At 50.9% G+C, this 13,191-nt stretch overlaps 1 protein-coding gene across 1 annotated transcript; it reads left to right on the top strand.

The window, feature by feature from the left end:
• The first annotated feature begins 298 nt into the window (after window positions 1–298).
• Window positions 299–2,321, top strand: GSX1 (GS homeobox 1). The gene is made up of 2 exons (XM_074535271.1): window positions 299–821; window positions 1,272–2,321. The coding sequence occupies exons 1-2, from the start codon at window positions 434–436 to the stop codon at window positions 1,625–1,627; spliced, it is 744 nt and encodes a 247-aa protein (XP_074391372.1). The 5' UTR covers window positions 299–433; the 3' UTR covers window positions 1,628–2,321.
• Window positions 2,322–13,191: the final 10,870 nt, after the last annotated feature.

Below are 13,191 nucleotides of genomic sequence, written 5' to 3' on the forward strand. Positions count from 1 at the left end.
TGGCAGGGAAGCTGCGCCGGCGGAGACCGCGGCTGCAGCCGGCAAAATAAACAAGTGGGAGAGGGCTGAAAGCTGGGCTGAAAGCGAAGGAGAGCGATAAAGAGAAAGAAAAGAATATTAAATCGCGAGAGAATGAGAAAATAACCCCGCCAAAGGGAGAGGAGGGGAGAGGCCGCCTGCTACGGCGTGGGTGGGGTCGACAAGAATAGAGTACATTATGCAGTTCATTTAGTTAACAAGGGAAATAATGAGGGAGCGTGCGGCGTGAATGCCAAGAGAAGAGCCACAGAAAGCCCATTGAGCGCCCGGCGCCGCCATCACATGGCGCGGGCGCTATTTAAAGCGGGCGGCGGGCGCCGTTCAGCACCACTCGGGCTGGCCAGCGGCGCCGGGCGGGCGCTGCGCGGGGCGCTGCGCGGGGCTGCGCGGGGCAATGCCGCGCTCCTTCCTGGTGGACTCGCTGGTGCTGCGGGAGGCGGGCGAGAAGAAGGGGGAGGGCAGTCCCCCGCCGCCGCTCTTCCCCTACGCCGTGCACCCCTCGCATCCGCTGCCCGGGCTGCCGGCCGGAGCCTGCCACGCTCGCAAGGCCGGGCTGCTCTGCGTCTGCCCGCTCTGTGTCACCGCCTCCCAGCTGCACCCGCCGCCGCCCGCCATCCCCCTCATCAAGGCTTCCTTCCCTCCCTTCGGCTCCCAGTACTGCCACTCGCCCCTGGCCCGCCAGCAGCACTCCGTCTCCGCCGTCAGCGTCGGGCACGCACCGGCGCTCTACCAGGGCGCCTACCCGCTGCCCGACCCGCGGCAGTTCCACTGCATCTCCGTGGGTAAGGCGGGCAGGGGCGGCCAGAGGGGTGCATGCCTGCATGGCAGCGGTGGGCGCTGCGGGGAGGCCATGGGGTTCCCGGGGGACCCTGCCGAGGGGGGAGCCTGCCCAGCGCACGGGGCTGGACGGGAGTGCCGGCGCCTCTCTCTGCCGGTGCCGCGGACGATGCGCTGGGGAATTCCCCCTGCTGCCCGCCGAGCCTCCGAGCCAGGCTGCGCGGACGGGGAACCCTTGCGCGGACGCGGAGGGGCGGCCGCGGAACCCTTGCGGGCTCGGACTCCAGCCTTTCAGCGCTTGCTGGGTCTCAGCCTCCCCCGGGGACGAGGAAGGGCTGCGGCCCCGCAGGGTGGGCGGCAAGCAGGGCTCAGCGGGGATCGGCGAGCGCCCGGCGCGGCGGGGCGGGCGACGGAGGGTCCGGCCGGTCTGACGGTGCGCTCCTCTCCATTCCCAGACAGCACGTCCAGCCAGCTGCCCAGCAGCAAGCGGATGCGCACCGCATTCACCAGCACGCAGCTCCTGGAGCTGGAGAGGGAGTTCGCCTCCAACATGTACCTCTCCCGACTGCGGCGAATCGAGATCGCCACCTACCTGAACCTCTCCGAGAAGCAGGTGAAGATCTGGTTCCAGAACCGACGGGTCAAGCACAAGAAAGAAGGCAAAAGTAGCTCCCACCGGGGCGGGGGGGGCGGCCACAGCTGCAAATGTTCGTCCCTTTCCACCACTAAGTGCTCGGAGGACGACGAGGACTTGCGCATGTCTCCGTCCTCCTCGGGGAAGGACGACAGAGGTCTCGCAGTCACCCCCTAACCACCCGCACACCCACCCCGGCTCCGCAGGAACTGTGGCGAAAGCAGGGGAGGGAGTCCTGCCTGCCCCGGTGCTGACATGCAGCCGAAGGATTTTATACTGTTTTGTATAATTTGTGTAATTTACGAAGGACTTTCTCGCCTTTCTAGACCCCCGGCCCACGGGGACGGGTGTCCCGGCACCCTGGTGTAAATAAACTCCTCCCTAGGACCCCAGGCGTCTCCCCATAGTGCTCTCTCACTTGTCTCCCCGCAGGCGCAGCCCTGGGCCCGGGACGCTCCTCGCAGACCTCCCCGCGCTCCGAGACGGGCGCGGAGTGCGCGGATACTGCGCGGCACGGGCGGTGCGCCCGCCTGGAGGGATGCTGTCCCGGGCTCCCTCCGGTAACTCGGCGGTGCCCAAAAGCGGGAGGACGGACGGGGAGGGTTGAAGGCTGTTTGGGTTACTATGTTTCTCCCCCTTTTGTTTTTCCCTTTTTTTCCTTTTTTTTTTTTTTTTTTGTTTGTTTCCTTTACAAAATGGTTTTGTTTTGACTTCGTCGCTGCCGGGCGCACAACTGTGGTTGTACCGTTCCGTCCCACTCCCTCCCCGCGGGAGATATTTATTTATTTATTTATGTGCAGAGAAACGATGATGGCGATGATAATAATGATTGTGATAACAATAAAAGCTCGTTGGTGGTTTATTTCCTTCTCTCCGCGTAGAAAGCATCCGCTCGGCGTCCGCGGGCGTGCGCTGGGAGCAGCATCGCTCTCCAACCCTCTCCGCCGCGGCTCGGCGCCGGGACCCGCCCGCTCCGGCGAGCGCAGATGACGGGGAGCCCTCCTCTCTCCGTGTCGAGCTGAAGGTACGGGGTGCTTGGGACCCTCGCCTTCTGAGAGAACCCCAGGGGCTCTCTCGGTCCTCCCCCGCCATGCTAAAGACCGGGCCGGGGAGAGGCTGGGCCAAGCACCTTCCATTGCCATCCCAGCCTCCCGCCTGCCCGCGGCTGTAGGGCCGCATGAACGCCTGGCTGCCGCCGCGACTCGGCTCCTCTGTCCCGGTGTCCGCGGCAGCCGGATAGGAAGGGCTGTCCCAGCCTCCCGCTAACCCTCCGGGGCTGGGGCCGGACGGGACCGGCCCTGCTGGGGCTCCCTCCGTCACGGCTGCCGGGTCCCGCCAGCCCCGCTCCCGGAGCGCTCTGCCGCTGATTCCCGTTGCGCCGTGACTCGTCCCCCTGCCTAGCGGGGAGCCCCGTGGGAAGCAGCCGAGAGGTGCCCCGGGGGTGCCACAAGCCGGACTGGCACCAACCTCCTCGGGTGCGGGACCCCCAGAGCCCGGCGCTCCGGCCGCCGCTCCGGCCGTGCAGGGAAAAGCTCCTTGGGCCGGGACTCCCGCTCCGTTCGGGCTCACGGGGACCCTCTTCAGTGGGTGCAGCCGCCGTCCCTGCACCCGCAGCCGATGCCTCAACTCTCCCCGCGAGGCTGCAGAGCCGCACCGCCTGGCGCTGCGGGATTCATGCCCTGCGATCCGGGAAATGTGCTTGGGTCCCTAGGCTACCGTAGGTTCCTGCCCGCACCGGGATGAGACCCAGTTTTTATCCCAGAGCATGTACAAAATGTGCGCCAGGAAGAGGCAGGGGGATGTAGTCCCTCATGGGAAATCCCTGTGGAGAAGGTCAATGCCACTCCACACACAGGCTGAAGTTGGTGTGGGAAGCTTTGGGCTTGAGATCCCTGGGCATCAGGGTAAAGACAGAGCAGGTAAAAGTCCCACTGCTGGGACAACATCAAGTCCTGTCCATAAAACGAACATGTCACCCTCCAGCCTTCCCAAGACACCTTGTGGAGCTGTGGGTCTGGGAGATCTATGGTTCCTGCAGCCCCACCCCACAGATGAGTGGAAAGTGTGACCCTGCAGCCCATGGCACACTGTGGACCTCTCAGGACACTCAGGAAAATGGGAAGTGCAAGGGAACCATTAGACATGACGGTACAGGACAGGCACAAAGCAGTACTCACCCTGCTGGTCGGGGCTGATTTGTGTTCCCCTGTCTGGAAGCTGCATGGATTTGGTGACACTGGGTATCTGCATTATCAAGATTGAGGCAAATGGACAAAATGTTCAGGCTCCTTGATGGCCTTCCTTCATCTACTTACTCCTGGGACCCTTAGACCTCTTACCTCTCCGTCTTGGCTTCCTCCTCTGCTGGCTTCCCACATTACCCAGCTGAGATGGGATAGCAGGGCAAGCTTGTAGTTACAACAACCCATGGGCAGCATCTTCCTGGCTCCTTTTCCCTTGACTGTTGGGGGTGAATTTGGCAAGTTTGAGACTAAAATCTGGCTTTGATACAAGAGTCAGTCAGTCTTGCCTGGTGCTTGGCCCCATAATGTTCCCTGCCTGCCTGTTCTTCCCCAGTGGATCAGTTTCAACAGAAAATACCCCTCAGAGGACCTTAATTTGCACAGCAGGACCCTGTAGATTTTCCAGCACTCACCTCCTATCCTGCTCATGTTTACCAGGCTTGTTTTGAAAAGTCATTGCAAAATAGAGGCAGAAACAGCCTAGTGTAGGTTTAGCAAGGGGTGGCATCCTCTGGCATCCTCTTCCAGAGCACTGGCACTGGAGTCAGTGGCACCCGTAGAGGCGTGTGTGTGTGCCCCTCGTGCCTGCTCAGCAGCGGGGGATTGAGCCAGTTGGCTGGCAGGGACATGCAAGGAACACCAGCACTGAGTGTGTGACTGTTGCTGCTGGAGTGGTGCTGTGGTAGCACTGCTGAAGCTCTCACCATCCCTGTCTGCCAGCACATTCCCACCATGTCTCTGCTCCTCCATGGCACAAGCTCTGATGTACACAATGTGCCTCCTCACACCCCTGTTTTGAGGCAGACAGGGAGAGTTTCTCACCTCTGAGGCAGGGATGATGAGGCAGTGGCACTGCCCGCACAGCTTGCTCCTTGCTCACTCTGAAACCTGGGTACCAGCCTGCCTGGCAGACAAACAGTACCTTGTAGTACTGTTTGTAGCACATTTTATCCTTAGGATCCAGAGCTGGTGGGAGCAGCTGGAAAACTTTATGGGTGTGCAGAATCAAGCTCACTATCACATCCTCACTGCAGGCACAGCAGATGTGGGCTACAAGGAAGAATTTTTTAGTGATGCTGCCCCAGCCAGTCCACACATTACAGAGAGTGTAGGCACACATGCGACTGCATCCTTTATGGACTGAGTTTGTCAGCCAGACAATTTGGAACAATTCTCAGCTCTAAAATGTACCTCGTATATGTAAAGTAGCAAAGAGAATTCCCTCATATGGTATAATTTTGTCTGAACAGCAGTGGAGTGTCACAATGGATGGCCCCAACAAGACAGTATTAATATTCCCCGATGCACGCTGGCCTCTGCTGCAGACCCTGTGTACCTTGCAAAGCCCAGTGGGGCTCTCAGTGCACTTGACAGTCATTATGCCACATCCACATGCAGAGATAATCCCTCCTTAGTTGGGCATTTTTCTAATTTAGTGAGAAATCATTACAGCAAATGCTCAGAGTGTCATTTTCAAGGACTCTGAGGTTGGGCAGATTAAAGTCATTTTGCTGTGGGAAGAGCGTGGGCACCTCTGCTAAAGCGAATGTCATAACATGCCAATTTTCAACTTTCTAGCTCTAGCCATTTTGGCAGCAGGTTTCTGAAAGTTACTTAAACATTTTAGCATCTAAAATGCCCAGTCTCACCTGATTCCAACGGGAATCAGATTTAAAAAAGCACAAAGTGGTTTGAATATTTTTTAGCATATACTTTTTTGATCATATTTCTGTCTTAAAATTGAACTACTTCTGCCCTAGCATGCAGAGAGGACACTCTTTGGATGCTATGAAGGCTGTAAAGACTGTATCCCAGAGCAAAAGTGGCTGTTCTGGCAGGGGAAGGAGGACAAAAGCTCATGCTGGACTCTCTTTTCCACACACTGGCATTGCTGAATTTTGGTGTCCTACACACCTTCCCATCACATATGCAACCACTCTCTTTTCACAAGCACAAAATGTGAACCTGATATGGATACTTGGGAAAAAACACAAAGGTTTGTAATGAAGAATCTTTTCAACAATAATTACCTGTGCACTTACATCTACTTAATTTTCCTTTTATTAATTTTACATTCATGTGATTTTTATTTTTATCTCTCAGTCTCGTTTGGTTCCTCATAAAGGCTGCATCAAATAGGTTTACAGTTGAAAACATGCATTGGTATTTTAAATGTTGTTACTCTTAACCACATAACCAGTATTATTAACACAGGAATTCCATAATTTGGTTTATCTGCAGTTAATATATTTACACAGTGCCAGCTCTGAGCTGGCCCCATGAGTTTGGAATAGTGTGTGGGGCAAATTGACTTGCTGCTTTGGAATTGCATTACACTGTGGGTAACTGGGTGTTTTTCTATCACTCTTGTTTACTTAGAATGAACCTTACCTATTAATTTACTGGGATAACAAGGATTAATTTTTAATCCTTAGGTTCCTGAGGGCAGCTCTGAAATTTGATTCTCTAAGGACGATATAATTTGGTCTATGAATGTGATTACTTTAAAATACAGGTGGGTGTTAAAAAAAGATCCTAAATAAAAAGGTTTTGCATGATATTCCAAATGATTTGGAGACAGGTACATCAACAGTAGCTCTCTCTCAATTACATTAATTTTGAAAGTGTTTTTGCTATGAGCACAAAGTACTCATTTATCAGGATGTAATTATGCAAGATCAGGACATCTCCTAGGATACTGACACTGATGATGACAGTAAATGGCTGGGCCTGATGCTTAATATGGCTGTAGCTCTACAGGAATGGCTGCCTGGTCCAGGACAGCTGATTGCTCTGGAACTACTCTATATACTCTATTTTACATAACCCATATGTACCCAGCATATATAAGTAAAATGAAACTAAATAGCTAATTTAAAAAAGAAGCAGCAATTATCATAACCAGGAAAAAGTCTTCATTGTTAAGTTTGCTATATCCCCTTATTCTGCTACAACTTGCCCTTTCCTCCTTGGTGTTTTCTGTTGGGCTTGTTCACACCAAAGAACACCAGGAAAAGAATACATTTTTGTCACATATTTGCTATCAGTCTATATAGACCAAATTAGAGAAAGCATATCAATAGGATGTTAACATGAACCCAAAATGTGCCTTGGAGACAGCAACTCCTGTCAGATCTGTGTCTATTCTTTTCCTCAGCCTCGGGTTTCTAACTATGAAAGCTGTTAGCATCAGCCACAGACTGCAAATACATTATTTTATGCACTTTGCACTGGATGGGCAGTGGCTCCCATGCTTGAGCATAGGTGTGTACCAGTACGTTAGATCCTGGGTGGGAGTATCTGGTCTGGATGGCTTCAGTCACTGCTCCAGAAGGGTCTGCAGCTGAAAGGTCCCTTCTGCCAGTCTGATGAGGATGTCAGGTACCCTGGTACATCTGAAATAGGACTAGGCACACAACCAGGCACCTCAAATGGTTCTCCACAAGTGAATTTACACCAGAAAGCATAAACACAGAAGACAGATACTGCCAGATTATTGGAGAGAATACATGGTGGCTGTGGCTGCAAACACATCTGGATTTAGTTTTATTTTAAAATATTTAAATATCCTGTGGGTGCGGGGGGGGTGTTAACTGCCTGTATTTGACTGATCCTGGTCAGGGTAGATTACAAAAGTATGCAGTGCCTTGGATTACAAGGCATTACAAATTTTTTTTTTTTTTTTTTAAAGAATCCCCTTTTCAAGCAAGCCTCAGCTAAGTACCAAATAATACTAGATAATCCATACAGACCTGAAATATGTGCAGGTGTTCAAGTGGCTTGTAGTGTGCAAGGCAGAGCAGAAGGGTTCAGCATAATGTGGTAAAACATGAAGCATAGAATGGTAAAACACATGTACATATGTTAAGTTTTCTTTAAAATCATAGTCTTTTTGCACTTGGTGTGATATAAACCCAGAGGAAGTTCATGGGGATCAGTAACTCTGGGGAGAAGAGGCCTCTGCAAGGCAGGTGATGCAAAGGAGATACATGGACTGAACGAGGCAGAAGCTGCTACCTGAGGAGTGACACAAATGCACTCCTGGGAGCTGTCTTACTCAGACCTTCACACTAGGCAGGGCTCCTTCAGAGCAGAGTTGTCTCTTTGCTGGTGTTCTACTGGAGGCAGCGGGGAGATACTGATCTGTAGAGGCTATCCTGCTGAGCAAGCTGTCCACATCTGGTGTGGGCTGCCTCCTGAGTCTATCCCCATGGTCTCAGCTAGGAACAGTGTACAGGATTGCAAATCATTCATTACAGCAGACACAGAAATGTAACAAGACTCTCCATTAATTCTTTCCTCTAGAGAAAACCAGCTTTGATCTCTGAGTTGACCAGAGTCTGAGAGATTCACTGAATCCACAAGGGATACTTATCTTTGATGCCATTGTGTCAGCTCTGAATTTTCTTTGGTGCCTGAACTGGGAGACACCACACTGTACTGGGGGGAAGATCAGTGAAAGCTGGCGATGTGGGAAACCCCTGTCCTTAGCTCCTGGCCATCAAGATGCTCTTTTGAGCATGAGTAGTCCCGAGCCTTGTTGTGCTATGGGCACAGAGGGAGGACAAGACAGCTGGAGTATTGCCATTGTCAAACCTGCTGGACCTCATGCCTTCTACCTAGATGCCTGGACTGCAGTGAAACAGTTCTGAGTCCTACCCTGGCCCCTTGCAGAGCTGACTTACCCTTCACAACCCAGATGCAAGTTGCTCCAGCACATCAAAAACCTGTTCTGCTGTTGCATCACCTCCCAGGCTTTCAGCCTCCCCACCACTACCCCCTCGTACTCCTGCCTGCACTAACTGGTAAGATTTCCATCTCCCTGGCTGACTCCAGCTCCAGCTCTGCATACTTTTGGCCATTCACTACCATTGATCACAATTCTTGCCCCAGTTTCTGTCTTGTTCCCAGGCCTCATCCTTTCAGAGACATTTTGGGGCTCTGTTTCACTCCCAGCCCTGCTTGCACAACTGTTGAAGCCAACCCTCAGGTTGTCAGCAGTGGTGAGCAAGCAGAGGAACCACATCAGTTTATGCCAGGTGATACCTGGGTGCCTCATTCACCACCACACAGGCTTCCCTGTACATGGTGTCCTGGCACAGCTCTCCATGCACCCTTCCAACCCATCAGCTATTCCCAGCCAACACACCCACCCTGGCCCTTCTGCAGTGCTGCCAGCTCACACAGCTGAGCTGGCTCCCTGACATTATTCCCTTTTCTTCTACTAATCTAAGTTTTCTCACTTCCCTGTGTCTTTTTATTTTTCCTTCCTGCATTTCAGTCAATCACCTGTTTAAAGTTAAACACATGCTTAAATAGTCTGCCAAAATAAGTCCTAGATAGTCTCAGTTGTTTTCCACCCACTGCTGAATAATTACCCCCCTCCCTCTTTCCCCAGAACATATGGGGGTCATGTGTCCAGCTCTTATGTTTAATTTTGCACACAGTTTAGATTACACTTTGTATGAAACATGCTACCAAAAGTAAAGCTCCCTTCTCCTTTCTCTTCCTTTCTTTCTCTTTAGTTAAGCACACATGTAAAGAAACCTTTCAATGCATTTGCAGAGCCCTAATACAGTAGAGTGACACAAAGCATTCTGGATATTGCTATGCAAATGACATGCCAAGAATGTTTAGACTGTACCTTGAAGCAGTAAACAAGTTGATTGTCATGGTGTCATGGTAACTAGAGCTGGATCCGCTTCATACGAATGAGGTCCCAACCTTTGTTTTTATTTGGATTGCTAAAGCAACTCAGTGGTCCAAAGCTCATCACCCCCTGCATCCTCTGGAGAGTCAGAGATACAAGAAATGGAGTCATGTATCAGGAGACCATTTAAAAATAAACAATGAGCTACTCCAACACACAACTTCAGGTCACTGAGGATATTCAAGTGTACACCAGTCTGAGTTGGGAGATGCTGCCAACACCACTGGAATTTGCCATGTACTCTGGACAGAGCAGCTGTCCCACCAGTGCAGTTATAACATGCAGAACTTACATTGGTGGTGATGAAAATTGTACTTTTAAACTGGTGAACTGCTGCAAATTGTGCTTTTAAACTGGTGAACTGCTGCCCTCTCACAGAAGTATGGATACTGGAGAGGGCAGCAGGGCTCTTCTGTGAGCAGTCTCTCTGTGTGGGACTGTAGTATCAAGAACTCAGGCTGCTGGTCAGCGCCTTGTATTGTCCACTTTATACATGACTTCTTGCCAAGCAGAGCAGGAAGGCATTTCTCTGGTTTTGACTCAGCCATCCTTCCCTGGCTAGCAGGAAAGCTCTCTATCACCACAGAAGAATCACACCAATGACTTAGAGGTTACAGAGTTTTTTCCCTAACACTATAACTCAGGGTTGAAACACTCCAGGCTCTGATGAGCCACCTCATTAACCAATATACACTCCTGGAAAATGTTCATCCAAGCTGAGCCACCAGACTTGACTCCAAACCTCCTCTTTTACCCCTGCAAACAGAAAATGCTTTCCCAGACAACAAGTCAACACTGTCCTACCACACAAAATAAACTAATTAATTTCCTAGATGGCTGCGGTGTTGTAACTTGGAGACTAAAAATTCTCTTTACTCCACATACTCAAAAATGAACTTTTTTTGTTAAGAGTTGTGTGGCCACTTGTAAGGGCGAGCTGATCTCAGAGCATTAGACAGAGGAGCTCCCCTTTTTGCACTATTTACCACTGCTGATCTGGGCTTTAAGGAGAATCACAGGGCAGCTGAGCCAAACCAGTTTCAGCCACAGGAACCAACACAAAAACCAGCTTGCTGTCTGTCTCTGTTGGTTCTTCAATCCCAGTTTCAAAGCACAGGGCACAGAAGGATAACCCTTCACATGATATGAAGTGTGTGAACTCCTTGGCACTGCACCAAACCTGTCTGACATTGCCTGAGGCCTTCCATGCTGTATACTGGGCTCTTCTCCGTGCTTGTGTGCACTTGAGGTGTCACATCCTGATGTCCTGCTTCATCTCTTGTTACCTGAGGTGATCTGCAAAAACCTGTCTGAACTACTCACATGCAACTCCTGGCTTTTGTGGTATCCATATAAGGATGGGAATTCTCCCACAGCTGCAGGACCTGCACAGAAGATGTACTGTAGCTGCTGGAGCAGAATCCCTGTTCAGAGTCGGAGCAGAGGAGCAAGCTCTGCATGATAAGAGTTATCTCCTGCTGCAGGACTAATCCTGTGAGGCTGGCTGAATCAGGCTCTGGAAACCATCACAACTGAGGCAGTCTAGAAAGACCAGCCCCAGTGCAGTTGGAGGCGTTCTCAATACCAAGAAGGAGGCAGGGAAACTCCTGGAGAATAATTGCTCACTGAAATTAGTTCCTTATCTGTAAAAACTGCATTTATGCAGCTGCACTTAAATAACTCTGTTGAGGAAATCAGAGGCAGTGGCACCAAAGAGCCACTGGACAGGGTGTAGAGGTGAAACATCCTCAGCTGGATGCAAAAGTGGTAACTGAGTATTCATCCCTGTTGCTCATCAGCCACCTTAAGGTATCCTTGGAAGTAGCTCATGGGAAATACGAGGAACAAAGCAAACCCTGACTTAAGAAAAAAGGGGAAAGGGTCTACCCCACAGATATAAACCCATTCCTGAAGATAATTTAAGTGCTGTCAGGGACCAGATGCTAACATGTGATTTACCAACTACAAAATAACTTCTCTGACATCTTTGATTCTGAAATCTAGCCTAGTCTCTTGCAGTCTCTGCAAACTGATCAGTGGGAAAGTTCTCATTCCTTGCTGAAGCACTTTTCCTGAAGCAGGATTTCTACAGTGTTTTATCTCACAAGTCCTGAATGGTTCAGTAAATGCAGTGGAACGATTGATGGGGCTGAGATCGGCTCTAGAGCCTAGATCAGCTGGAGAGAGAGCTGAAGAGCTGTATGGGCCCTCTGCTGCAGGCTCCAGGCTGCTCAGAGCTGCTGTGGAGCGATCCCTGGGAGAGCTGATCCGGGCAGAAACTCTGTTCACACAGTAGCATCACAAGTGTGTGGAACTGAAGTCAGCAGCTGATCCTAAAAAATGCTTTTGTGTGGCTTATCCATAGTCTGGGCAATCTGGAAAGCAGAGTGGTGTTTGCAGGCATATACTCTTAGGTGGATATGTCACACTTTTCCACTGAGATTTGAAGATCCCCTTGGTCAGCTCCCTCTCTAAATCTACAACTGGTGCGCCTGCAGGGAGGGAGAATAATAGCTTCCAGTGAAAAGATGCCCTTACAGCACATTCTGGGTAGCAGAATTTCCCATTTATGAGCAAGCTCCTACCTGTCCAAGTGCCGCTAAAGGCACAGTATTTCTCAGTGTTCCAGCTGCCATGTCTGAGACTTCCTCACACGTTTCATTTCATCAACAGCTCCACTAAGATTTGAGCATAAAGCAGGGAGCAGCTGGTATTTAAAAATAAAGATATTTTTATATGGGCCTGTATGAGGACATGGCCCAAGAGAGTCTCTTCAAGGAGAGATCCAGTTATTTTTTCAGTTGTATCTACTAGTCCTGACTAACTCACAATGGCTGGCAAGCCCTCTTTACCAGTGAATTTATGAGCTTCTTTGGTTGCTTTATCTCTGGGTGGTGCTGCATTGATGGTCCAGTTGTAGGCTGTTCCATGGGTTGGTGTCATCATCCATAATCCTATCTGGACATATGTATGTGCCATGGCTGGGCTCAGACCCCTTTGAAGACTTCCTGGGATGTGCACTGTCCCTTTGGGAATGCACCCTCTCTTTGATGTTGTGTATTTGTGTGGGCATGCGTCAGCCTGCATGGACCATTTGTCCCTTTGCAAGCCCCAGGGAGCTGCTCCAAGTGCCTTCAAAGCTCACAGTGCAAACTGGCCAGACCAGGCAGACTGGATGTTCTCGCTCCTTGACTTGCCCAAAGAGCTCCTTTATCCCTGGTTGCATTTCCAGCAATATCTCCATGCTTTTGCTGGCTGCTCCCAAGCCAGCAAAATTATAGAAATACAGCACCAGTACCATGTCCACCTTCAGAGCTCCGTTTTCCTGACTGATGTAACACATTGATCCTGATGCCTCCATCCCTCCCCAACTGCTGCCTCATGGCTACTTGCACCTTTCCTGCCCCAGCTGCCTGTACCCATCCCTGGGCTCTTCTATTCACTCTGAAGGCAGACAGACCTGTTGTGTGCTCTGTACAGCACCTAGCACAACGTGTGGCCCAGGCTTTGTGCTCTCCTGTGTGCTTACAGAGACATCCAGGCTCACATCCACACTTAGAGCCCATCCATGGCACGTCGCACATGCCACGGCTCGCTGGCTGTGCTCACCATGTTTCCTGAGGTCCCTTTGTTAGATAAACAGCAACAGAGATTGCTGCGCCCTGCCTGGGTTATTGTATTCCTAACACAGAGCTTCTGCTTTGAATAACAGTATGTACAAAATTAACAGTCATGTCTTTGTCCTCCAAAATGTATAAAATGCCCAAAAATGGGAGGATGCTTTGTTG

This window comes from Zonotrichia albicollis, chromosome 2 (assembly GCF_047830755.1).
Source record: "Zonotrichia albicollis isolate bZonAlb1 chromosome 2, bZonAlb1.hap1, whole genome shotgun sequence".
Lineage (NCBI taxonomy): Eukaryota > Metazoa > Chordata > Aves > Passeriformes > Passerellidae > Zonotrichia > Zonotrichia albicollis.